Below are 27,068 nucleotides of genomic sequence, written 5' to 3'. Positions count from 1 at the left end.
TTGGTGTCTTTCTTTTGAGATGATGATTTTGCTGTTGATGCGTACAGGAATGTGTTTTACATTTGGCAGTAATAGGTACGTTAGCGTTTAAGTAAGTTTTGGGATAAGTGTATGTGATGTGTTCTGTAAGCGATATGAACACAATATCACACAGGGTGTTCAGAAGATAACTCTATATATAACAGTCATCGGCAAAGAGCCACACATTTTGTTAGTTCCATACAGGACTCTTGTACAGTGTAAATGTTAAGTTTAGGTCCGGACCTGATCCTCTGGACCTGGATCGTACATGTATCTGAATGTTCTGTATTGGTACCCACCCCTAATTAGCATTATTACAGATGATATGCAGCTTATATAAAAAAAAAAGTCAAGTTGGTTAAGTCCAATTTTTTGGTAAACCAGAATTGTTATCACCAACACCATTCACCAACACCACTTCCATTTTCAACTAATGGAAGATTCCAGAATTGTTTGAAGAGAAAAAGTGTGAGTGCAAGTCATGACCACTTTAAAGAAGACACAAACACACCACTATAGGAAATTACATGAGGCTATTTAATGGCTACTGCTTTAGGTACATGAGGTGCAACATTCCTAGACATTCTTTCAGAAACTTTCTCTGAATATTCATGTCTACCTGCGAGTCACGGCTGACACTACGTCCTACTGTGAGGTATACAATAATTACTATGGATATCACCATAATTACAATGTACAATGACGTCACGTGCTTTGGTTAATATGAATGACCATAGACAACAAAAACAGCAAGAGTAGTGAGGGTACAGGCACCATTGGTCCAAAGCAGAGTCACCGTAAGCCTACCACACTAATAAATTAAATCTGCTTTCATACAAATGCTTATTGCCTAATATACAAAACCAGCAATGTGCTGATAAATTAGGGTTAAAAAGAGCGCGACAGCTGACGTTAGAGATTACTAGGCCTGCTTGCAGCAGTGACTTAAATAGCGCGGAGGAAAATCTAGTACTGGGCCGTCCAGAATTCATGACACAAAATCAGCACGTAGCAACAATGACAAGGCTAAACATGAACTCAGTAGTTTGGCAACGTGGTGGCAAAGAAGTAGAACAAATCAGGGCTGCCGCCATCAAATGCAATTACATCAAAATAAACTACCATTTGGCTGAGCTAACATAAGAAAAAATCATAAAAAGGAAAAACATAAAATACAAATTAAAATATCTCAAAACATTCCGATGACAAGTGAAATTATACAATATGCAAAATAAGGAACCAATTACGAGGATAATTCCACTTCGAGGAGGAATGGTTTGTCTGAGGCCAAAGCAAAAAAGTTTTCCTTTACAGAACTTTGATGGAGACGTTTACAGCAATGGAAAGTCTGGATACCAGCCTGTTTTCAATTTCTCTTTACCTGCAACAACTTTACTGATACATTTGAAAAGTTGGCAACATGTGAAGTTGATGGAATAGCCATCCTCCCTCCCTCTGATGTGAAAGATCTCGGCAGAGGCATCTTTGAGTTGCTGCTTCTTGGAGGGTCCGACTATCTTTGTCCTTCCTTATCTTTAACACTGGCATGTATTTCAGAGAATTCAAAGATGGATCTACCACAAGATACCTGGTGGGTGACAGCCCACGTGGAGCAGATGACTATCACAATATTGCAGGATGATTCTACAAAAAATCATCATAAACTGTACAAAGTTCTCTTGTTGTCCTGTATACAACACTGCAGGGTAAGGGACAACCATTATAGCCATGGTCCATCCAGAGAACGGTGCCTCATTCGGGATAAAATGGTGTTATTAGTCTCTTGTCCACAAGAGGGAGCTAGTTAAGCAGTGTCCGATTCCTCGGGCTGGGCGGAGTTGTACACGGAGTCCGTGTTGCGGGTCGGCTCGCCTGCAAACGTGCAGGAGTTCGAGAGGGTCCCCGCCCCGCAGTCGCAGAAGAATCTGATGCAAAAACGACACGAGGTGAAACGGATTAGTTGACATTGAGGGTGTTGGACTCCTGCGGCTGGGCCGAGTCGTACGGAGTGTCTGTGTCGCGTGTCGGCTCCCCCGCTAGTGTGCAAGTATTGGACAGTGTCCCGGCGCCACAGTCGCAGAAGAACCTGTCAAGGGGAAAAGGTGCTTTCACTAAGCTGATTCAAGTCGGGGCAAAAGAAAATAAAGCATTAATCGAAAGCAGGGCACGTCTATCCAAAATGGCAAGTCTCACTTCTTTTCCTTTCAAACAGTCTATTTCCGAGACAGGAGAAAAGAATTTATAACATCTAAAACTCAAGTGGCGGCAAACTAGAATCGGAATCAAGAGAAGTATTATAGTTGTTTGCACAAGAGCTACGATTGTTAACACACTACAGGCACGTCACGTCACTTTAGAGCGAAAAGCTGTCTGAGGGATGTCAAAGGAACAGACTAGCACACGGCCACAGCTCGCACACTCTCGCCCCATGCCCATCAGTCAGCATGCACCCTACCTACTTATCAAATACAAAACATATCAGAACACAAACAAACAAACAAAGGAACAATGCAGACAGGTTTAAGATAAAGTAAATCATGCAGTACAACTTCACATGACATAACATGACATAAAAGCAACAGCTTCACAATACAACAAGAAAAGCTGTATACAACTACGATTAACACCAAGAGCTAAAACATAAGACAAGGAAGAACTTTTGCAAGTTTTCAATGCCCTTGCACAATGGTTTTCAATGGTTTTCAAGTCATTTTAAGTCTCTATATCAAGCAGCACTTAGTTACAGCAAGTAACAACTTGTTTTGCACACAGAAGAATGTACTCTCACGCTAAACGTACACAGTTCAAGGAACTGTTTTACATACAAACACCAACTGTGGGATCAAGGGTTGAGCGTAAAAAGAAAAAAAATCAGTAACAAAAGGACTTAAGCTGTACTGGAAGCACAACAAAGGCTTGATTTACACAAGGAAAATTGCTGGACATACAACAACAGTGTGAGGTAAGGTCATGCGTCCAAGGTCAAATGAGGCCTTTCGTCGCTGCCTGTAAATAGGTCAGCGGTGCCATACAACGGGCATTTATATAGCTTGTTATGTATGTCTATCTAGCGGTGGCATACACCTAAGGCAGATTTACACAACAAAAAGCGACGTATGACCTCGCCGTACGCTGTTGTCATACGTAGTTGGGTCGAAGCACGTGTACACGTCCACCCACCTGTCGTGTCTGATGAACTCCACCTGGTGTCCGCGGTGACACTTGCGGATGCAGTTCACACAGATGGCGTTACGTTCTGTCGTGTTACATGTGGAGCACCTATGGGCAGCAAAAAACAAGATTGCCATCAACATGGAAAAACTCTTGCAAACATACTGTAAGTTCATTAATTTTCGTGGCCATTTTCATGTAACACTTCTTAGACATGTCTCCAAAGTTCAAAGACTATGTGTTAAATCTGTACTTTGTTAGTATGGACTTCACTGTAACAGTCACATCCAACACATCATAATACTGTACTATCTATAGTGCATACAGTATGTAGCACTTAGTCAAGGAGGTACTCCCTGATTTTGAGTTTGCAGCAAAGTGGTTGAAATCAAAGCTGCAAATACATGTATAGAACCAGTTAAAACATTTTTCAGTAACAGTAACATTGAACATAGTGACCATTGTGAGAAGGCGTTATGCTACAAGCTGTTAACTTGTTTCCCTACTCCACCTCCTGTGTATATACAACTCACCTATAGAAGTCATGCATGGGATATGATGTGTAGGAAGAGATCTTGTAGAGACACTGGCCACGAGCGACCGCCTTGGCAATGGCATCTTTGTTGTCGAATATGTGGTTATCTGAAAAGGCAGGTAGAGCAATTTGTCAATGACTTGGAACACTCCCAAATAAAGGCTACATGGCTCGAAATTCATTCTAGAGAAAAGTTGCACTTGTGAACAAAAGACCACTGTAACTAGAAAGGCAACATTACCAAGAAAATTCCTCCTAAAGAAACAAAAAAAACAAAACAGGTTTTAATATCGCAAAACTGCTATTACCAATACTGAATACTGCTTTTGCTATCTGAAACCTGTTATTGTTAATATTTGCTGCAACAGCTAATATTTTGTTCATATTTTGCTGTAAAAACTTATCTGCTATCTCACGGGTAGTTCTAAGCTCCGATTAGTTCATCGGAAGAAGAAGGAGAAAGAAGAATGCACCAACAATATGTTTTCTCTTCAGGAAACATAAATATATCATTATCTAAACTACAGTACCTTTCATGACAGGCTTGACCCCAGTGGCAAGACACAGCCCTGCAAACTTGTTGTTGAAGATCTGGTTGTGTTCTAGCGTGGCGCTGGCATTGTTGGTGATCTCCACGCCGGCAGCAAAGCCGTCGAAGATTCGGTTCTTCCTGAGGGTTGGGTGGCTGTTGGTGCTGATGAGGATACCAGCCTGGGCATTGCGGAAGATGTCGTTTTCTTCCAGGACACCTGCAACAGGGAAGGAGCAACATTGTCAGTACAGAAATCCGCACTGTATTTTCTCGATTACAGTTCACACTTTTTTCAACTTTCCAGCAACTTGCGGCAAGTGATCACAAGTTCGATTTGCAGAGACAAATACAAATTGGACAAACTTACGTGTCAGGACAATTGTAGTTGTCTGTCGTCCATTGAAGCCATGGTCCTTAATTAGCATGTCGCTTGTGCGCGGCATGCTCTCCAAGCTCTTTCGAAGTAAACAGTCGGAAGTGAAAGGAGGCTCCTCCCACTTCCTGTGTTCCCGTGAGTGATGACGTCAGTTTTTTAGTAGCAACAGTGCTGGCCGAAAACTTAGGGTGGGAAACTAAAAGCGAACCCTAGCAAGATACTAGGGCGGGAAGGACCATGGCTTCAATGGACGACAGACAACTACAATTGTCCTGACACGTAAGTTTGTCCAATTTGTATTTGTCTTCGTCCATATCAGCCATGGTCCTTAATTAGCATGACTTTGAAGCCGAGGCCAGCACTGAACAACCAAAGTGGAAACTAGAAGAGTTAGAAGGTTTATTATAGAACCTCTCGAATGTAGTAGCATTGGCCCAATTTGCCGCCTTCAAAATATCCTTAACAGAAACGCCAGCCTTGAAGGCAGCTGAAGCTGAAGCGCTTCTGACTGAATGGCCTGAGTACTCTTTGATACCTGCTTCAGACAACATTTGCTTAAGCCAACGGGCAATAGTGGAAGATCCAACCGCCTTATGAGGCTTGACTAACCCCCGAAACACCCGAGAGTCAGACGAGGAGCGAAACCTAGCAGTTCTCTCTAAGTATGCCCGCAGATAAGTGACCGGACACAACACTTTGTTGTCAAACTTCGCCACCCACAAAGAATGTGAAGGTTTGTCTGGACGTGACGTTTTTGTGACCTTATCAATAACAAACAAAATCCCCTCTTTAGACGAAGACATGTGACTTGTACTGAGCAGAGCTAGCGATTGTTCCCGACCGGCCGACACTAGCGCCACTAGCATAGCAACCTTGAAGGTGAGCTGCTTCAAACTGAGGCACTTCGCAGGAGACCACTGTCTGAGGAACTTCAGAACAACAGAGACATCCCAAATAGCAATATGCTTGGGCATGGGCGGTCTAAGCTCAAACACTCCCTTCATAAACCGGGAGACAAGGGAGTGTGCTCCTACTGGTTTTCCCTCTACATTGACATGAGTGGAAGATATTGCAGATCTATAAACATTGAGTGTTCTATATTGGAAACCCGTAGAAAACAAATGATGAAGAAAATCCAGTACCTTACTCAGAGGTGCATAAACGGGATCCAAACCCCGAGAACGGCTCCAGCGAGCCCATTTCCTCCACGCTGACGCATAGAGTCCTCTGGTCTTAGGACGCCAGGAGGCGAGGAGGATCTCTGTAACTCCTTCCGAAATGTCGAACTCTCGGAACTGACGCCGGAGACAGTCCACATGGCCATACGTAATGTGCTGCTCAGCGGGTGCAGACTTCCGTCTCCTGGTTGTGTGAGAAGCGACGGGTACCGAGGCAGCCGTACTGGTTTTCTCACGGACATTTCTAGTATCAGTGGATACCATGCCGCTGTGTCCCAAATCGGTGCCACAAAGTGCACTGTTACTTGGTCCTGGCGGACCTTCCTCAAGACCCTCTCGATGATCTTGAATGGGGGAAAGGCATACAGAGCTTCCCACTGGTTCCAGTTCATCGTGAACGCATTCGTCCCCAGACTCTCTGGGTCTGGCTCCCAAGACACAAACTTGGGTAGTTTCCTGTTGAGTCGGGATGCGAAGAGATCTACCGCTCCCGCTCTGCGCAGACTGGGACACATCTTCTGTATGGCCTGAAACACTTGTGGGCAGAGTGACCACTCTGTTGTGCGAGCGAAGTGTCTGGACCTGAAGTCCGCTCTTACGTTGGTTACACCCGCCACGTGATCGGCTGACAACAGGATGCTTCTCTCCACGCAGTAATCCCACAGGCTTAGAGCCAGATTTGAAAGGGCTGGCGACCTTGTGCCGCCTCGGCGGTTGATGTACGAAACTACGGTTGAGTTGTCCGATTTGACTCGTACTGTACAGTTCGCCCTGTCCTTGCAAAAGGCCTTCAGTGCCAGAAAGACTGCCAGCATTTCCAACTGATTTATGTGCTGTCCGCGTTCTGCGCGCGACCAACGCCCGCCTGTGCTCACGCCATTTGCGAATGCTCCCCAGCCATCGAGAGAGGCGTCGGTTTCGATCACTACGTTTTCTTCCGGACAGTGAATCGGACGATAATTGTGAAGGCGTAGCTCGTCCCTCCACCAGATAAGGTCCTGACGTGCTGACTCGGTTAGTCGAACGGGAGTTTGCCAAAAACCGCCGGATTGTCGTAGACATGAGATGAGGAGAAGTTGCAAATGTCGAAGATGCAGAGGACCGAGCAGTACGGACACTGTGGCTGCTTGGAACTTCCCGATGACACTTGCTAACTGCCGTGCTGACAGGCACTCTCTCTCTAGTACTTCGCCAGCTAACTGGCTCAACTCCTGTAGTTTGACACCAGGGAGAAACAGACACATACTCAAAGAGTTTAACCCTGAACCAAGAAAGGTAATACACTGAGTCGGCTCCAGGACAGACTTACCCAAATTTGTGACAAACCCAACATGGGCAATGAAGTCTGTCGCTGTGATGGCATCTTGCCTACATCGATCACTACTGTCTGCAAAAATCAGCATATCATCTAAATAAATAATCAACCTGATGCCTCTACGTCTTAGGTGCGAAACCACCACCTTAAGAAGCTTCGTAAACACAAGTGGGGCGCTCGAAACGCCAAACGGTAAACAAACGAACGAGAAAAACTTGTTCTTCCACGCAAACGTAAGAAAACGGTGATGATTCGGGTGGATGGCTACTGTAAAGTATGCATCAGTGAGGTCTATTTTGCAAAAAAAAATCACCTGGACGAACTAACTCTCTGACCATACCCAGGCTTTCCATTTTGAACTTTGGAACAAAAAGACACCTATTAAGAGGTCTAAGATTGATAACTGGCCGAAGCCCGCCTGTTTTCTTGGGCACTGTAAACAGTCTAGAAATAAACAAATCAGAACTGAAGGGAACCTCTTGAATTGCCCCTTTATCCAACATAGAAGCAATCTCAGAATCAATAGCCAAATCTTGCTCCCGTGTCATAGCACGGGTCCAAGGAATACTAGTTTGCACTGGCGGCGATCGTTTGAACGGCAACCTATACCCCTTAACTATATCCAGAATAACTTGGTCTGAAGTTAGCTTGCGCCAAACTGGCAAAAAAAACTTTAAACGCCCTCCATGAGGGAGGGGATTCGGCAAAGGATGGGGTACAGGTTGAAGTGCAGGCAATCGCCGGCGTAAAAGCTGATGTAAACAAGACTGGGAGACACTACTTAGATTTCTTCCCGTCTCCTGACTGATTGGAGGTGCGGGAATACTGCGAACCCCAGTAGAACTTAGAGTTGGAGTTTCCTCCTGACTGGCGAGAGGGGGGAGGGCGGAACTTCCGATTGCCGCGAAAGCCACCCCTGCCCCTCGAGGTAGAAGCGCTCGAAGCGCCTCGCCCCCGCTGGGACGACTGCTTTGGTTTCAAAGTATCAACTAAGGCTTTCTTGCCTGAAGCCAATTCTCTAGCTTTAGAGCCCAAATCATTCCTCAATAACTGAGTAGGGTCATCAGGAATCAAACCAAACAAATCCTTAGCCGTAGACTGATAGGAAACTTCCGCTAGAGATGATCTACGAACATCAGCGATCTTCGAGTGAGCTGAGCCTAAGAGCCAAACAGCAGTAGCTGCACAGTCCTGCATAATATCTCTATCAGGCTCAGAAATCTCGCCGTTACATTCTTTCAACATCTGCCAAAGATTCAAAACTGGTGCCACTACATGCAACAACTTAGTATGAACCGAAGCTAGATTTCTATCGACCTGAAGAGCCGACTTACCTTTGTAAAAGTCGATCGACTTGATCATCTCTTTAGCGGCTGAATCTAACTCAGGCACCGACAGCTCTTTCGGAGCATTAGAGGGCAGCAAATACTTGTTTTGCCAGTGCGTCAAGGACTCTGTCTTGCGCTCTTTCTTTAAGTCGAAATAATCTGCGGCAAACCGCACCACGGACTGCCGGGCAGTCCACACTTTTTCCGGGGCGGCCGGCTCACGGTCGAACGGCACAAAAGACATATCGCTCGCCGCCGAACATGTTGACTCATCGCCGCTGTCAAAACGCGACCTCTTCGAGGGGGTAACTTCGGACTCAAGCTCAGAAGGAGCGCCTAAATGCCTCTTTGCGCCGACTGAAGCGGCGATAGACCCTAAGATCTCTTTAACTCCTTTGAATTCTTCAGACATTAACCCAAACGCTACGCGAAGAGAGTTTTGGTCTTGCTGGATGACGTTGACCCCGAGAAGGTCTCTCAATTCGCCCAAATCTCCCGGCCATTCCGGCGTACGCACAGGAGACTTATCTCCGTTCGGCTCCCGAGGAAGACGAGGACTCTTCTGCCCCTCTAGCAGTAGCTCTTTTTGCCCGCTACTCTCCGGGTCCTCCGTGGAACGGCCGTCCGTAAGCGCGCCGTCTCCACGTTCGTGTCCGGGGGGGAGGGGGGCGCTGACAAGTTCGCGCTTGTCCCCGATACCACGTGGTGACGAAGAACTCGATTTCCTACGTGAAAACTCCTCGCGAGCGCGTTTATCACTAGAAGAATGCCTACTGGACGAACTATGAGAACCATGAGACCCTTTACGTCTCCTACTATCCTTTTTTGAATCACTCATAGCGCTAGAAAACGAAGAAATATACTGGGAACACAAGAGCTCGGAGAGCGTGACCACTTTCCACAGCGAAACTTCAAAAACTGACGTCATCACTCACGGGAACACAGGAAGTGGGAGGAGCCTCCTTTCACTTCCGACTGTTTACTTCGAAAGAGCTTGGAGAGCATGCCGCGCACAAGCGACATGCTAATTAAGGACCATGGCTGATATGGACGAAGACAAACCTTACCTACCTACTTAACCTAGTTCAAAATGTGTTCAAGATCAGTGAAGGGATGCACGCTTTATTTGAGTTTTTTCCATTTTATGTTTCAGTCCAACTGACACTGATTTTAAAGTTGGGCAAATTTTCTTAGCATACACAGGTATGCTAAAATGCTGCACGCGGTTTGGGATTTTTTTTTTGCACACATATGCTTCAAACTACATGTAAAATTTTGCACCATGTGACTTGAAAAATATCTTTAGCCCTACACAGCTGGCCCTACATAAGGGTTATCAAAATCTGCTGTCTTGCCCCTGTCTACATGGGACATGTTATTGGTGTTCTACACTGACCTCTCCCTCCATTGAAGATACAGATCCCGCCGTCCCGTCCGTCATGGATCTTGTTGCGGCGGAGGGTGGGGTTGCTGTCCGTCTTGATCCAGATCCCCGCCATGGCGTTGTCGAAGATCTCGTTCTCTTCCAGAATGCCTAGGCCTTAAACAACAACAACAAAAACAACAACATCAGTAAAGTACACAAATAGTACTTAAATGTTACTTTGCTTGGTTATAAGATACAGGATTTCGAACCTCAGAAGAAGAATGCAACCGAGATGTAAGTACCAGTAAGGCCTAGAAAACAGTTGTTTCCAGTTATGGTACTGGAAATAAGAGATTTTCTCATTTCCCCCCTTCTTAAACATCTTAGCCAAAGTGATCCAACAAATACTGTTTAGCACAATGTAAAACTGAAAGGAAGTCCCTGGTATTTTCCACACCATACTGTAATCATACATTGTGCACTGTACAAGCACAGGTATTGTAATAAATTGAACAAAGAAGTATTGTACAGTGTTTACTACACAGTCCGACTCATCAACTGTTCAAAGCATTAACTTGACAGAGTGTAAAATACAGAAAGTCTGTTTTCAATTTCGACACCTAGATATCAGGTTTTAACTTTTATGTCCTTGCCAGCAGCCCACCAAAAAAAGGCTAGAGTCAGCAGGTTTTTGCTAGAGTCAGTCACAGCATTTTTGCTTGTTTGGCCTAGTGTGCACTTAATGCTTCTCTCACACAATCTCATACCTGTTTGTGACTATATTTTGTCACGTAACAATGTCTATCAGCCGCCACATGACAAGGAAAAACTCCAAGATGAGGTCTACCAGTTTGATGAAGAGGACACCCTTAGATTCATCTCGAAAGCTTCCCGAGCACGAACTGTAATTGTGTGTAGTTTGTTAAAAATCTGTCTCAAGCCCACTTACCGCTGTTGTACACCAGGATTCCACCATTCTGGCCACCCCAGATCTTGTTCTTCTTGATGAGAGGATTGCTGCCTGTTCTGTAATGGCAACATTACATAAAGAAAAGGTTGAAATCACAATTCCATAAAATCTGTTTAGTCTAACCTTACCTACACTTGAATATGTAGTCCCCATGTACAAACTACATGTATGTGTAAATCATGTAAATTTGGGCAAACATCTGGGCTTTAGCCAGCTCGAAATTTTTTTCCGTCAGCCAATTACAATCGTCGCCAAAAACCGCGAAAATTAATTAGAAGGACTGAACTGAGACCTTGAAAAACGGGTTTTAATGAGATTATCGTATGCGAAAGGGCGCCGACACACATTGTCAACAATCATAACAATAGCAAGACAAACAGTGTGTGGCTTTTACGGCCGTGGACGGCGTCCCCAAGCCGCCTGTAGCTTCCACCAAGGATTTTTGTCCGTCAAGGTTGACGGATTGGTTTTAAAATTTTTCCGTCAGACGCAGCAAATTTCCGTCAATTGACGGAAAAACGGACGCTGGCTAGACCCCTGGCAAACATGTATAAAAACATGTCATATACAAGCATTTGTTGCTGTGTTAATCTTGTTGTGCCCAGTGGGACTGGTACAGCTGTTTCTGTAGCAGGGTATATTTTTACAGGGAGGGGTTGCTAGCCCTTCTCTTTAGCATGCTTGTGGCACCTCCTCAAAAACAGGACCCCCATTCTACATCCATGCCTTCCAAAAAAATGGGTGCAGCCCCAACTTAGATGCCCTTTTCAGGATTGAACCGAAGTCTAACTGTTACCAGCTAATGTTAACCAGTAGATGAACTGTAAAGGCTGTTGAGCTATGGGGTCATCCTAGCATTTGCCAAAACCAAATATACATGTACTTCCTATTCATCAGTGTAGCAAGAAAAGGTACAAAGGAGTTTATATGCACTCAAAATGCTCTTATCTCTCAGTGTGTCAGTGAGACACACAAGACATCTTCAACACACAATACCTCTTGAGTTGGTGTATTGACATGTACATGCAATAGTGTGATACATGAACACCAGGGTACTCACCTTATTTGCACACCAGAGTACATGTGGTTGTAGATATCGTTCTCCTCTAGAGTTCCATGGCCATTATCGTAGAAGTACACACCAACCTTGTGGAGAAGAACATAGCAAGATAAATACATGATGTTGGTTACATTTTAGTGGCACACAGGACAGCCTTTTCCTTGCTGTTTCAGTAGCAGCGTATTTTAGCAGGAAGGGGTTTTTAGCTCTTCCCCCTGTGACATGCTTAAAGCACCCTCAATTTATACCCCTTCTGAAAGCCAGTGAAACCCACAAATGCCTTTCCCTGGATTGAACTAGGGTCTTTCAGTTACCAACTAATATTGGAATCAGTAGCTCAACTGCGAAGCTGCTACTAGTTGAGCTACAGGGACATCCCAAAGATAACTACTGTAAATGCATTTATGTTTGGGTGGATTTAATTTTGCGTTAGCAGGAAAGTGGAGTGTTCGCTGTGGTTTTAAGTTTGCGGTAGTGCCATACGCAGTCACAATCTGTAACCGTTTGCGGTGGTTTTAAGTTCATGGTAAGACTGCCTTGTGAAAACTGTGAACATAAAAGCACCATGAACATTTCTGCATTCACAGGGTATACCTGTGGACAGGAAATATTTCTGAAGATTTCATCTAAGATGAGAATGGATGGTACCTGCTTCCCACTATGGATCCTGTTCTTCCTGAGGACAGGAGTGCTGCCTGTGGTGACCCACACCCCGGCCAGCGTGTTGCTGTGTACTTCATTCTCCTCTATGATGCCCTGGCCCTTTTCATGCTGTCAGGAACAATGTAGAGCAGAACGTATGTCAATGAAGGTTAGACATCCAAGTTTTAATGAGAAACACAATACAAAAGTTACTACAGCAACTGGCAAGATTTAGAAAACGATTAGACAGATAACAGATTGCTGATGTCACGTATACGCAAGATCATGTGTGAATAAGGTCACGTTTGTGTAACTATCGAGAGTTTACATAAAGGAATTACTGGTCATTATTAATCTGAAAAATGCAACAGTGGTTGCTGAAAATTTGATCTGTGTATACCTTTGCGCAGTCTTTTACTATGATTACTACCAATACAGATGAGCTTCCATGATAATGGTTAGACGATTTAAAAAGCACCTGGCACAAACAAGTGCAATCACTTTTAATCTCCTGTTAATGAATCTTAACCATTGTACATTGGTTTTTAATTCTGTTGTAACATTGCGATTTCCAATAAACTTATATTGTATCTAATTTGGGGCTGTAACTGAGGTGTTACATTCCAGGCATGGTAATTTTGTTCTAGAGGTCACATATTTTACCTGTTCGTTGTCAGTTGTCAAGCACAAGGAAAAATTGTCAAATAATTATTGTCAAAGTTGACAAAAGCATTTGTCGTCAGCAAGAATAAGAAATATGTCTCACCACATAGATGCCGCCGTGCTGTCCGTCATGGATACGGTTTCGTCTGACGATGGGATTACTGTTGGTTCTGATCTGGATACCTGCTAGCTGGTTTCCTGTACAAATAGATCAAGAAATTCCTCAAAAACTGCTTTCTTAACAACCCTTAGACACAATCTTACAGGTAAACTCGACACAAGTAGGATTTCTAAATCCTGGTTGACCAGATTCCAGCTCAAGAAGTATATTTCTTTTGCGTAACTTAGTTTCAAACTCAGAGTGCGTTACCAGGACGAAGACTGCATGTGTCGTGTGGGTGGCCTAATGCTATGTTCACCACAGAACAAAATCAATGTTTTAATGTTTTATCATTACAGACCCTTACGATTAAGTCCCGCCAATTGTAAGCTCCTAGCAATTCAGCCCTTGGCTGTGAAGAGAGAGTACATTCGACATTGTGTAGTCGGCCTACCCAGTAACAACATTATGCACTTACCGTAGATGTCGTTTTCTTCTATAAGCCCTCTGCCATCACCAAAGATGTACACTCCACCCTGTCTGCCATTGAAGATGGAATTGCCCCTGCAACACAAGATCATCATGGTCAATGGCACAAGAAAGTCTAATACAGCATTTTTTGGCATGCAACTGCATGGTTGTGTGGTACTGTGAATGCATTTGAGTTTGTGTGGATTTGATTTCACGGCAGCGAGAAAATGGAGTGTTTGCAGCCATAAACATCAAGGAACAACATCGCCAATTTGTTACACATACAGCAGTCATAGCAACAGCTGTTAGCGTAGCTTACTGTCCAACTATCCCATTGCAATAGTTGTTTCTACAAATTTTTCTCTAAAACTTTGGACGTGTATGCCACCTAGTGATTCACAGAAATGCTGCACCAGGTACAAGGTTGAACAAATGAATCCGATGTACTTACCTAATGGTCGGATCACTATGTGACGTTACCCAGATCCCAGCGAACTGGTTGGAGTGGATTTTGTTGTCGATGAACTGTCCGCGCCCCTTCTCGTGGACGTAGATGCCGCCGGTCTGTCCGTGGTGGATCTCACAGTTCACCACGGTGGGGTTAGCGCCGGCCTTCACCTCAAACCCTGCGATCCTGTTGTGGTGGATGTTACACTGCTCGAAATAACCCTAGGAGAGAAAGAAAAGAGGGTTAAGACAAGTCCATTGGCCCATTTAGGTCTACGTCACATTTCCAAACCGGGCCTAGCCGGGCAGCTTTCAGTAACAAAAAGTGTGATATAGAAGACAACAAACTACACAAGATGTTAAGAGAATAGTTGTGGGCACTGTTTGTGTATATTTGTGTATAAGTTTACATTTCTATTTTTCATTTCCACAAATGGCCCAGCTAGGCCCCGGCTTTGACATATGATGTCAGCCTAACCCAGGGCAAATGAAAATATGGATCAGGCAAGTGCATGTCCTACCGTACTTGCCAAAACTGGGCCAGTGTAACTTTTCCACGGGTGACATTTTTTCCATGCGTAGATGAGGACAGATATAATTTATTGGTGAGTTTCTTTTTTGCACTGAAAAATGAAAGGATTTTATTGCTGCAAGTTAACTAAGATTTCATAGAAATAATTCTGGATCAGTGAAAACTTGTTCGGTTAGTCTTCTAGCTAAATGGATATCCTCAACCCTACACGATAGTTTTTCTTCAGAGTAGTTCCTTGGAAGAGATGATCACTAGATTTGAGGGTGCGTAGCCTCCAATGGAAACTTTCTGTTCCAACAGAGAGGACTCATTTTCCTTTAGTCGACCGCAAAAGGAAATCCCTGTTAACGGCCTTACCAACCGCCATGGGATTTAATCACGCTAAACGTACCATCCCCTTCTCGAACGTGAAGACGCCGACGTCCCGTCCGTGGTGGATGTGGTTACGTCTCATGATGGGGTTGGCGTAGTTCTTCACCCAGATTCCAGCCAGCGCGTTTCCGCTGATCTCACAGTCTTCAACAAAGCCCTGCAATTAACAACACAATATATAAGGAGTCCTCTACTGTAATCTCATTTACCCCATCTAGCAATTAATAGGAGTACTGCACAAGGTACTATTCTTATAACAAAGGTTGAAAATTTGAGATATCATCTTTTGTTATTCAACTAAACTTGCAGATATGTCAAAATACAAAACTAAGACTCTGGGTAATAGATGTTACCATGGTAGGTTTAACATGTGACAATGTATGGAACTAGTTCCAAAGTTAATAGCATCACATATATATGGAACTTTGTGACACAAAACACCATTGTAACTTGATAAGGAAAATGAGTACAGAATAACACTGACCTGTGCGTGATCCGTAACGTACAGTCCCACGTTCTCACAGTCACTGATGTTACAGTTGCGGATGGTGGGCTGGGCGCCGCTGCCTGTCACACACACTGCCGACCCAACTGTCGTGGACAGAAGCACAAAACTTAACAAAACTGGCTCCTGCAGTTCCATGAAAGCTGCTAGGGGGCCCAAACCTAAACCACTTACTCTCTGCCCCAAGAGCTATCTTCGACTTAAAAATCACGACCATGGCATGTCTAAAACAAGAGATATCAAAACCAACATTTGGCTGCAGTACTGTAACAAGATGATAGGGAAATGTCAAAACAAGTCGAACACTACTCTGCACATGTAGCAAACATAAGGAATACCAAGGGTGTACTATAACTTAGCCATTTATGATGCTGGGAGGATTTGAGGAGTCAATTTAGCAACTGACATCCTGGTAGGAGATGTCTTTTATGGTCGCCCTGGGTCCAGTTTTCAGGACTTTAACTCACCTGTGGAAGAGCTGCGTATGATACAGTTACTGATGATCGGTCGGCAGTTGGTGTTGATTTCCACGGCGTGGTGTGCGTGGTGGTGGGTCGCTGAGGAGTCCTCTGGGGAAAACTGTGAAAGAAACAACAACAAATATAAATCAAAACTAGAAATTGAAGGCCGCGAAATCCTGTTGTTGTTTTTTCAAGGTGAATTTCTCCCAAAATCTGCCTATACATTTTCCTGCCTTTGTGAGGGACCCAGGTCAAGCCTTCCACAACAACTTTGGACCCAAGCCAAAACAAGCATTCCAATCCTGCATGTCTCCACTTACACCATTTTCTGCCATTCAGGCCAGTAGTAACAAACTTCTTTACACACCAAGACAACAAACTAAACGAAAACATTACCTCCATTTTCGTGGAGGTAACAGACATGTATACACAACAAACTATAAGTATAGCTGTTTCCGCACTGATGGATTTTGGTTGTGAATATCTTCAATAGTTTGTGAGTGTAAGGACGCTTGAACACATGTAAGAATACAGATTGTTTAGAGGAAAAGAATACAGTACTCACTCTGATTGTCATGAATCCTACAAAAGCATCCTCGCATCCCTCCATGAACACAATACTGGAGTCTCTGGTGTTCTCGATAACCACATGTTCCGCCACCTTGCCTGGAGCTGTGGGCAAAACATCACATTCCCATGAGCTAAGATCCTTTCAACAGGGCTCAAAATACCACCTGCATATGCAGGTTAGCACAGGTAAAAATGGAGCTGTGCAGGTATTTCTGGTGTCTACCTGCACCTAACCTGCACTGGTCCATGTACTGGGTTTTATACATAGATGTCATATGATGTAGGTGTATGTGGATTGTTATTAGCTGCATTGACTGTTACCACCTATAAAGTATCAAAGAAAAAAATAACAATGGTTCCTGAACAGATTTTAGTATGATCCATACTTCCTAAATTCAGAGTGGTGCAGGTAAAATTTGTCTGGTGCAGGTAATTTTCAATGTTACCTGAACCAGTGTAGGTATGCAGAAAAAAGTATTTAGAGCCCTACAGTATTTCAAACATACAAAGAAAAAGGGTTTGATGGAAGAGATAGGGATACAAATATAGAATACATGGTGCACTCTGCATCATTTGAGATGCCAGCCAGATGACAGGTAAGATTACCCGAAGGCTGGAGGGTGGTCGGCCCTGGTGGGGGCTGGGACCGAGGGTGATGCGGAATACACCATGTTGTATGTTATGTATACACCAGAGGTTGAGAAAATTTGGTGCTGTCAAACAGCAAATTCCAATGGCAGAAATTTTGGTCTCCAAATCTGATATTTGAATTTAATACAGTTGTGCACACAGTACACGTTAAGTGCATTTGAAATCTTCTGTGGAAGCCTGTGTGAAACAAGTATAGGCCAGTGTGAAAATATTCAACACAAAATATACCCCACTCCAAAACACCTGTAACAATATTTTTCACAGCACAGATACGAAATGAAGCAAGTTAAAGACAGTACTGCAAATACAAAGATGAATACTTAACATGTATTCAAATTAAATTCACAATCTCGCAACCATAGACATCTTGAACTTGTTATACTTAACATTGCAGCTAGGTGGTGCTGCTGCATTGACACGTTCAATTTTGAAGTTAAAAGGAGTATTTCCCACTGACCTGCCCCGATGATGGTGACGGGAGATTCCACGTAGATCCACTCGTCCTGGTAGATCCCAGAGTGGACGAAGATCAGCCCTTCATGGTGGCACTCATTCACTCCTCCCATCGCATCCTCAATGGTGTCATAATACTGCAGCCAAAAACATATTCATTAGTAATACTGTAAGTGCATTCACTCACTCACTATCCATAATTTGATTATTCAAGTTTGGAGTGTCAATGAAGGTTAGACATCCAGGTGATAAGATATGCCAAATAGCATTTACTCAAGCAACTGGGTATGATTTTTGAAACAGTCAGACGTACCAATTTCCTTTTGTTAGTGATGCTGAGGAGATTTTGTTAAGAGAATGTTTTATACTATTTTAAGATCATATCCAGTTGCTTGAGTAATTGCTATTGCAGTAATTGCTATTACAGTAATCTTATTTTTACAGCAAGGAGAAAATTGAGTATTTGCAGTGGTTTTGAGTTCAGTTTTGCATTTACAGACAAGGGGCAAGTAGGCAAAAATTTTCATGGCTGTTTTGAGTTCATGGTGAAGTCATTGCGAAATTTGTGGACACCACAAATTTACATGCATTTACAATTTATCTGTAACGTGCCAAAAAAATTGTCAGTGTTATATTGAAGAAAGGATTACTATTTTATGACCACCTTACATACAAAGCCATTGGGATGAGAATATCAATCTCTTCCATAGTACATAGTACAGTACTTACCAACATGTGTTCTCTGCCCTTGTACCGGTCAGCATTGTTGTGATAGTGTTCTGCATAACCAGGTTTTACATGGACACCTTTGTACTGTAGAAAACAGAGAAAAACAGTTAATAAATACTCGCTAAGCTTCAAGAACTAAACAAAGTCAAGTCAAAGTCAAGTCAAGATACTTTAGGTACCAAGGTCAAGTTCGAACCACAAAGTTTAACATTTTTTCGTTAACTAGTAGTACAAAGCAGCTTCGCTACAGGACATAATACATTAGCCAAGCACAGCGGGTCACCCCTATGCTTCTGGGTAAGTGTGTTGCAATTTGGGTTCTTTTACGTGCAGAAGTCTTGTACTTGAGCCTTATAACAGCATTACGTCACCCTTTAAAATGATGAATGCAATACCTTACAACATGTTAAAACTGTAGCCAACCCTGGGACCAAACTTGGGACCACAGATCCAACAATTTAATCCATACGGCCAAGCAGAAGGTTGTTTTACCGCTTGTGCCACGGGGACATGTTGTACAACAGGATATAGAACTAAGAGTCCATAATAGTTGTCGGTCCTTACCAATTGGCGGAAGCTGTCCTTCCAAGGGTTGGGACAGTTATATTCTTCTGGCTTGACAAAGTAGAATTTTCCATGCTCCGGGTGCATCATGGGCTGGGTATATTCAAACACTGCAGTGTAAAGATTTTTCCTGAAAATAAAAGAATGAACGACATTCAATATAAAGCAGAGGACCAAGGAAGGCTGGATGTTGTAGCCGGGTCATACCAAAGACTCTTAAAAATGGTACATACTTCTTTCTCTGCAAAGAGGAAGAGTATGGAAGCTAAACATACTTCACTATCGGTGGACTGGCCCCCTGCTGTAGTGACTTACATGTATATATGTGTGACCCCAGGGCATAAAAACGGAGATGGGTGCTGGGCCTACGCATTACAATGTGATGCATGGCAACTTTAGCTTTAGCTTTAGAGGAGTTTGAAACAATGCAGAATGACATGTCATGATGCCTAGAAATATAATTTGTGAGCTCATGGTCTTTGTGTCTTTGCCAGTACTGCATTTTTAATTTAAAAAAAAAAGTATTTTTGTGAGAAAGACCACAAAATACTGTTCAAGTAAAGGTAAAGATATTCCCATGGCATTTTTAAGGCTGTATGGGCAGTGGGTTGTTATGCACTGTGTCTAGGACATGATATTGGACAGCAGAGCTGAAGTTTTAACACCTGGGTGGAGTGAGGAAAGTCATGTTAAGTGTCTTTCCCATGAGCAAACATTGGTAGCATGTCAGAGGATTTGTACCCAGGACCTCTGGGTTTGGGGCCAAATGTCCTAACCGTTATGAAGACCATGTGTAAGAAAGTTGACAAGAGCTGTACCATATTGTGGGGTCGTTGGTGAGGGTGTTCCAGCGCTTGCAGACCTGCGCGGCTCGACACAGGTCCTTCTCCTTCAGGTAACTCATGATCTTCAGCAGGACCTCATCAGGCACCTCCTCCTGCAGCCAGCTGATTAGGGGGCCTTGTAGAAAACAGACACAACTGAATGGTTAGGGGGTCTTGGCAGGAAGTAGACAAGTACACAGTTTTAGATATAACTGAATGGTTTTAAAGTGCTGATGCCACCAAAATTTAACATTTCCCGGTTACATTCATCCGTACATTGTCATTCAATGAACATACACATTTGTACAAAATATACACCCTTCTGTTGTTGTTAGACATTGAATCTTACAAATCATACTTCTTGTTCTTGTAATTGTAATGTATCACACGATTCAGCCTACAAGGCTGCGACATTGTACAAATAAATCATTTTAATTCTGATTGTTATCAAGTTACATTTTGTAATTTCCGACTGTGATGTCATTAATTTATGCGGCAGCCAGTTCAGAGCCTTGTACTGAAACTTGCGATAAACGTTCTTTTGAGAAACAAACAGTGCATAATCATAATAACGTATATTAAGTTTTTTGTAATGTTGCCTTCTCTACTTCTCAAAAGAACATCTCTTGCAAGTCTCAGTAAAAAGTTCCGAACGAGCTGCTGTGTTTACTATGGGCCGAAATTGAACTGGCAACAGTAATCAACAACGGGAAGTATGATTTTTAAGATTTGATGTTCAATAACATCAGAAGGGTGTATATTTTGTACAAACTTCTTTGTTCATTGAATAACCTTATGGTGGTTGCTTATAGTCATGAACTGTTGTACGTATAGTATCATTGACCACACAACAACTAAAACTAAAAGATCTTGTTATTGGATATGTACACAACAAAGAGCATCCAAACCACAAAATTGTTAACAAAGGCCCTGAACAATACCACACCTTTATTTACTTTCAGAACCTACAAAACCTTTAGAAAACGTTGGTACAAAGAGCGTAGTAGTTTATCATTTAACTGACTACAACATAAATAGAGACTATGCTTTGTAAAAACTGTTATGTTCCAATACAAACTCGACTAGGTTGGACTATATAAGATTAGACATTGATATTATTACTATTAGAGGTAAAAAAAAATACTATTGCTATTGCAGACATTTTGACACACAAAAAGGTCAACTGTCATTGCAAGTACAACTGCACTTATCTGTTTCTAGTTTAATTCATAAGCTAATTATTCAACTAAGACCCATGATAGATAAACAATGCTAAGCAATTGACTTTAACGAGCGCATGTGCAAAAGTCATTCAACATAAGAACAATACGGTAATTTAGAGGTGGGGTAGAAAAATAATCCTTCTATCATGTGTGGTACTTGTATGATGTTTTATTACATTATGAACATTGTTGCTACGATTTCTACACTTGTTGGAGGGGAAGCACAACCTAGCCTGGGCCACACCAATTTTATTTGTTGTTTCTCGGATTTCCCTACCCTATTTTTTCAGATTTGAAAAAAAAATTTCTAATTGATGGCCACACCTCATGTTGACTTTTGGAAATGTTTTTTTTTTCGTTTTTTTTCTCGACCGACCTACCCAATTTTTTTCTGAATAAAATCCGAGAAACAACAAATAAAATTGGTGTGGCCCTACCATCAGTCCCTTTATCCACAGGCACCACACCATCTCAGCACCCATTGTGGCGGGGATAATGCGGTGACAAATTTGTCGTTTCGGTTCTGGAGCTCTGCTCAAAGCGGTGCGGCATGCATGGGGAGATCTGCAGCTGGCCGGAGAGACAATGTCCAGTCCTGACATCTGTCCACTTGGCTGAGTGACCCTCCCAGGTGACCCATCCCTTAATTCTTCCTTCCCTAATCCGTTCTGCACACGTTTACTCTACCAGTGACTCACCATCCACCCAGCCTAGACAATGCCTATTCATGTGTCATCACTCTAGTCCTCCAGAGATAAATTGATCAATCTTTGCAGCATCCTGATTGGCCACAATTCAACCCTTGAAAACCTCCTCATCACAATGGACTAAGCTCCGATTACAGCTGAAATTGATTACGTCTGAGCCCTCCAGTCTTTGTGAGAAACCGCTAATATTGACCTTCTTGGACAAGTTTTCAAAAATTCATTGGGCCTAGTATTGGGCATGTACATGGTCAATTTCCATTGCCTGAACCAGTTTTTCACTTGCCCGAAATTTGAATGACGTATTTCGGTGCATTTTTACATGCAGCAATGAAATCTTTTCTTCTATTTTTCAGTAAAAAAATAAAGCACTTTGAATCAAAGCATGTAACAGTGTTTTGACTACAAGACCTTTGTGAGATCGTCTGGCGCAGCGGCGGGATTTGTGCCTCGTGACCGAGAGGTGGCGAGTTCGAATCCCGCTGCGTGTCACCGATCTTGTGCCCTTGGGAAAGGCACTTTACACGGATTTCCTCACTATACTCAGGTGAAAAATGAGTACCTAGCTTCGGCTAGGGCCGTCCCTCGGATAGGACGTTAAATGGAGGTCCCGTGTATGGGGAGAGTCACACCCCATGCACGTTAAAGAACCCCCACACGTGCGATGGTGCGGTGTGAGATGGAACAAACCCTTCTGTCTGGAGTTGGTGATTCACTTCAAATCACCCGGTTGGAGGCCTGGCGAACCTCCATACCGTATCAGCCAGCGAAAGGGTATATCACCCCGTAAGGGGCGGTGTAACCCCGCCGCGTGTAGACATGTGCGAACATGTGTACATGTGTGTATGGCGGCTTTGAAAAGGTGTTCTTAACACCTGTTTCGCCATACCCTCCAAATGGAGAATCCTAATAGACCTGGCAAGCCACTTGGGGGGCACAATTTATTTAGAGTAGTACACAAAATCACGATATCTAAGACTATAATTTAAATCGCACTGGCCCAATTGGGCAAGAACAGCGGGCTTCCCCAATCGGCACTTTCACTTGCCCAAGGCAGTTGGGTCAATGGATATCATATAGACTTTTCTAGACCTGTTCTTATCTCAGCAGTAGTATGAATCTTTTTTTTTTTCAACGAAATGTTAGTCAGCGAGATTTTCCAACTTTTCATCAGAAAAGAAACATAGTGATGGTAAAATGACGATCGAAGCAGCTGGAATCGACAAATTTTGATCACATTCAGCGATGTTACCGAAAAAGGGGGCGGAAAAATATTACGCTGTGTTGCCTAATAGCAGGACATGTAATTCCTTATTATTTATAGAACAGTGCAACCAAGACGCATCTCTGACTAAAAGCCCGGTTTTCGATGAATCCCCCACCAGTGGTATCAGCTGCTTGTTAACAAAGGGTATACCCTGTGGACCTAATGAGTCTCAATTTTACACCAATCAATTCATTAAAAACTCCAGGGCAGGACCCCAGCATTCTGGCAACCACTATCTCAAGCACTGTCACTCAGCTATTGTCAAAGGTTCGTTTTCTTCCACAAAAATCACCTAACAATTTAATTGGTACCGAGTGTATGTTGCTATGTGATAAAGGGCACGTAAGGACAACGCTTTCTACCTATCTAGCTAGTATCAATTTACCATGAGTTAGTTTGAGGAATGATACCTAAATAACGTATGAATGTGCGTGGCGTTGTAAGTTAAAACCTTTGAAAAAAATTGTTGTGTTCTCGGTTACCTGACTAACTCTAAAAACCTGGCAACCCTAACCTTTTTTTTTGTCGGCTGCTAGCCCTGGCAAGGGACATAAAATTTCGACCTGACATTTGAGTGATGAAAATATTGTAGAATCATTTTCCAACATGTTTTTCTCATTTCTGTCAAAAAAGAAAACAGTGCTTGTACAATGTATATCTGTATAATTGCAATATGTGCCAATGGCATTTTAGTTATACATAGAAATCTAATGACTCTATCATTTTCTAATGGTAACCAAAAACATAACATATTTTTCCTATGCCTTAATTAATTAGGGAAATCCCCTCAGATACCACACCAGATGTGATCGCACTAAGTAACATACCATGGTCTTGTTCTGGAATGGACAGCCGTGATCGCTTTGGCTGGCGGACGGGAAGGCCAACGTCACTGTCATGGTCGCTCTGGGCGCCACCGGAGGCGGGCTGCTGCTAACGAGAGAACGATGTACCGGGTGTTAATCTCCAAGCAGATTCCTCCGGTGGCATAAAACAGTAACATAAGCTGGGGAAGGAGTTTAGCAGGCAGAGGAGTAAAAGATTCCTCCAGTGGCATAAAACAGCAACATAAGCTGGGGAAGGAGTTTAGCCGGCAGAGGAGTAAAATTGGCCACAGCGACTGTTTTATGCCACCGGAGGAATCTGCTTGGAGATTACCGGGTGTGAAATCTCAGTAATCTCACGTCCCCTTTCGAAGGAGCAGTATTAGCTATTATCTACTGAGGCTCATCTATAACAATAAAGCCGTGATGCATATTCAGTACAGCCACACATGGGGCACCTTTGGTCTTTAGGTTAGCATGGGAGTGCTACATGGAATCAACTTTTCCTGCCATGCATACATCAAGGACTAGTGCTGCTTACCTGTACCGGAACTGTTCTTCATAGATAATTTAGGCTTAGTTAAAAAAAACCTAAACCTTGTGAACTTTTCACTTTATGTATATTCTCTTTTTGTGAAATTTGCGTGGGAAAAGAACGAAAACACTGCTGTTTTTGTGTTTAATACTGAGCTTTTGTGTTTACTATGGAAGGTTTATAATTTTGTATATTTCAAAAATTACATCTAAAATCTATGCCAACATGCAATTTTACATGTAACTGAAAAAGAGTATTTCTAGCACACATATGCAATGGGTTAGGGTTCAGGTACAGACTTATAACGGACATGAACCTGAACTTGGACTTGATACCTACCCACTCAAACCATAGTTCATACACAGTAACCAAGCTCAAATACACATAACATCACATAATTGGATAAATATCATATGATGTTTTGCCTCTTACATTTTAAAGTATATGTTATGACACATATTTAAATTAGACTTCATTCGTTTTTTCCTACGTGCCACAAACTGAAATCTAATTGATGAAAACACATTCTACATCCAAACGAAACTTATACCTTCTTTATTACAGTAAATGGGGAAATTTTTGCATTCTATCGTAGTTGCGAAAATGGACAGTCTGACAGATTTTGCAGTACAAGCCATGTAGGGTTTTACTATAATATGGAAATATTTGTGGTGGTTGTGATTTTGAATTTAAGAGTGAAAATCACGGGCATTTAACCACCGCAAACATTTTCCCATACACAGTTAACAAACAAAACAGTTTAAGAACATTGCCAACATCATGAAAAACTAGTTTTGAAATCATACAAGATCTTTTTTTATGCAGTCACGCAATCAACTGTTGTTAAAATAAATCGTCAATGTTTAGGTACATCGTAACATATTTCATACAATAGGAAATAATTTACAAAATAAAAAATATCATAAGTTACTTACAAGTCCCACTCGACTTTTCCTTCGCAGCCTGTATGGATGACTGGCTTCTACAGTACTGCTGGTTGATGATGTTCTAGAAGAGGAGGGACCTGGGAACAGACAAGGGAACATCAAGATAAACCCTTTGCAATCTACATCCCTAATCCTATCCTATAGGACCGACTAAGCATCCTATAGCACAGGGGATTTAGAATAATCAATGCTTTTTATAATGTAAGTCAATAGTAACAGATGTACATAATGCAGATGCTAACAACGAAAATATTCAGAATACTGTAACATCTTTTCCAGTTATAATCATCCACTACGCTAGTACTCATTTAAGAAAACAACACTTGCTTCTAACTTGCTTCTAACAAAAATTCTAACTTTCAAAGCAAAACCTTGCACAATTTCCACAAGACAAGAAAGATTGGAGAAAAGATACAGAAGAAATGTGTGACCATTCACATCTCACATGTCTTGTTTCGATTAAATTTATGCAGAATTATGTAGCTGTTCGCTGATGTTGTGCAGATGTTGCAGCTATGTTGTAATGTGATTATCATAGTAAAATACTGCCAGGTGCAAATTGAGGTGCAGGCCCCTGGGCATTGAAGCACCCCCAAATTACGCCGCATCAAATTATTATGTCCATCGGATCATTATTTTCAACCGCACCATTGAAAAGGAAATGCGATAGTTCCTTATCGTTCATCTTAAACTATAAGAACCATGTTACCAGGGATTCACAATGTCTTAAACAAGGGAAGAATCTTGCTGTTCTCCTCAACCCTTTACCTGGGTCACTTTCAGGTCAACCAACAGGAAGTGAGCTTCAGGGCACCGCATGGGTCCTTATTTCGCAAAAATCAATAAGAATTTTTATGAAATTTTCACTTCTACCGATCAAAAAGAACACATACAGCTCTAGCCTTTTGGTGTACATTTCTAAAATCCGCAGGTTTTTGCTCTTCTTCGTTGCTTGTACATGCCTGGAGCGTGTTTTTAAGGTGTGGACCAAGCCCTAGAAATTCTTGTCGACATACTCAGCCATTGTCAACCATAGTAGTGCACCCCCACACACAACCCTAGCTTTGCATTCATCACAATTGTGCACCAAAAAGACGCAGTTTGGGGTTTAAATTTTCACACTATACAATGCATTTTAGTAAAGAGTTTGTAGTAGAGTATGTGGTAGGGAAAAAGGTGAAGAGATATGCATGAAAACACAAAGCAGGACCGGGTAATGCGATATTGGGACCAGACCTGGCTAGCCTGTGGGGCCAAAGAGGTCTGCGATTTGTACAAAACAAAGGCATGTAATTCGAATGGAACACAACTGTCCACGGCCCTTATAGCCCCGTAGATATCTGCTAGAGTATAAAGAGGAGGTGTTACGACTAGGAAGGGGTGTAGAGGGAGATGGAAAGGAAGGAAAGGGGAGAGAAAGAGCACGTAAATAATGGCCGCAGCGCTGCGGATCCGGCAACCCAACCAACAAGGCCCCGCATAGCAAGGCACAACAAAGGCGAGGAGACCTACCCGCCACCGGAGCAGAAACCGTGGCCGATTTGGGCCTGGGTCTTCTCCGTGTCCTTTTCACACCAGTCCGCGTCGAACTCATCACTACTCTTCACAACCTTGGTCCCAGAATGTCCACAAAATACGGTAAAATCGCGGCGAATATTTGCTACATTCACAGAGTCGCCATTTTCTCTATGGATCGACAGGAAGAAGGATTGATATGAGAAAGAGGCTGCCG

General features: G+C 42.8%; 1 protein-coding gene across 3 annotated transcripts; it reads right to left on the bottom strand.

Moving 5' to 3' along the window:
- Positions 1-535: 535 nt before the first annotated feature.
- On the bottom strand, positions 536-27,061 carry LOC118429044 (F-box only protein 11-like). 3 transcript variants are annotated; one of them, XM_035839407.1, is made up of 22 exons: positions 26,849-27,059; positions 25,325-25,413; positions 23,858-23,963; positions 19,831-19,972; positions 19,013-19,142; positions 18,449-18,532; positions 17,724-17,856; positions 16,611-16,717; positions 16,052-16,163; positions 15,564-15,670; positions 15,099-15,236; positions 14,180-14,397; positions 13,736-13,821; positions 13,261-13,355; positions 12,501-12,623; positions 11,853-11,938; positions 10,772-10,848; positions 9,853-9,996; positions 4,258-4,476; positions 3,726-3,834; positions 3,202-3,300; positions 536-1,946 (listed from the first exon to the last, which is right to left on the bottom strand). In XM_035839407.1, exons 1-22 carry the CDS (start codon positions 26,928-26,930, stop codon positions 1,826-1,828), a joined length of 2,607 nt encoding a protein of 868 aa, XP_035695300.1. In that variant the 5' UTR covers positions 26,931-27,059; the 3' UTR covers positions 536-1,825. The 3 variants fall into 3 exon arrangements, with proteins under 3 accessions (XP_035695300.1, XP_035695291.1, XP_035695283.1); XM_035839398.1 differs by lacking the exon at positions 536-1,946 and adding an exon at positions 1,947-2,107 and having other exon boundaries at positions 23,858-23,960; positions 26,849-27,061; XM_035839390.1 differs by lacking the exon at positions 536-1,946 and adding an exon at positions 1,947-2,107 and having other exon boundaries at positions 26,849-27,060.
- Positions 27,062-27,068: the final 7 nt, after the last annotated feature.

This window comes from Branchiostoma floridae, chromosome 1 (assembly GCF_000003815.2).
Source record: "Branchiostoma floridae strain S238N-H82 chromosome 1, Bfl_VNyyK, whole genome shotgun sequence".
NCBI classification, from domain to species: Eukaryota; Metazoa; Chordata; class Leptocardii; order Amphioxiformes; family Branchiostomatidae; genus Branchiostoma; species Branchiostoma floridae.
Note: the sequence above shows the minus strand (reverse complement) of the source record. Positions and strands in the feature narration are given on the sequence as shown.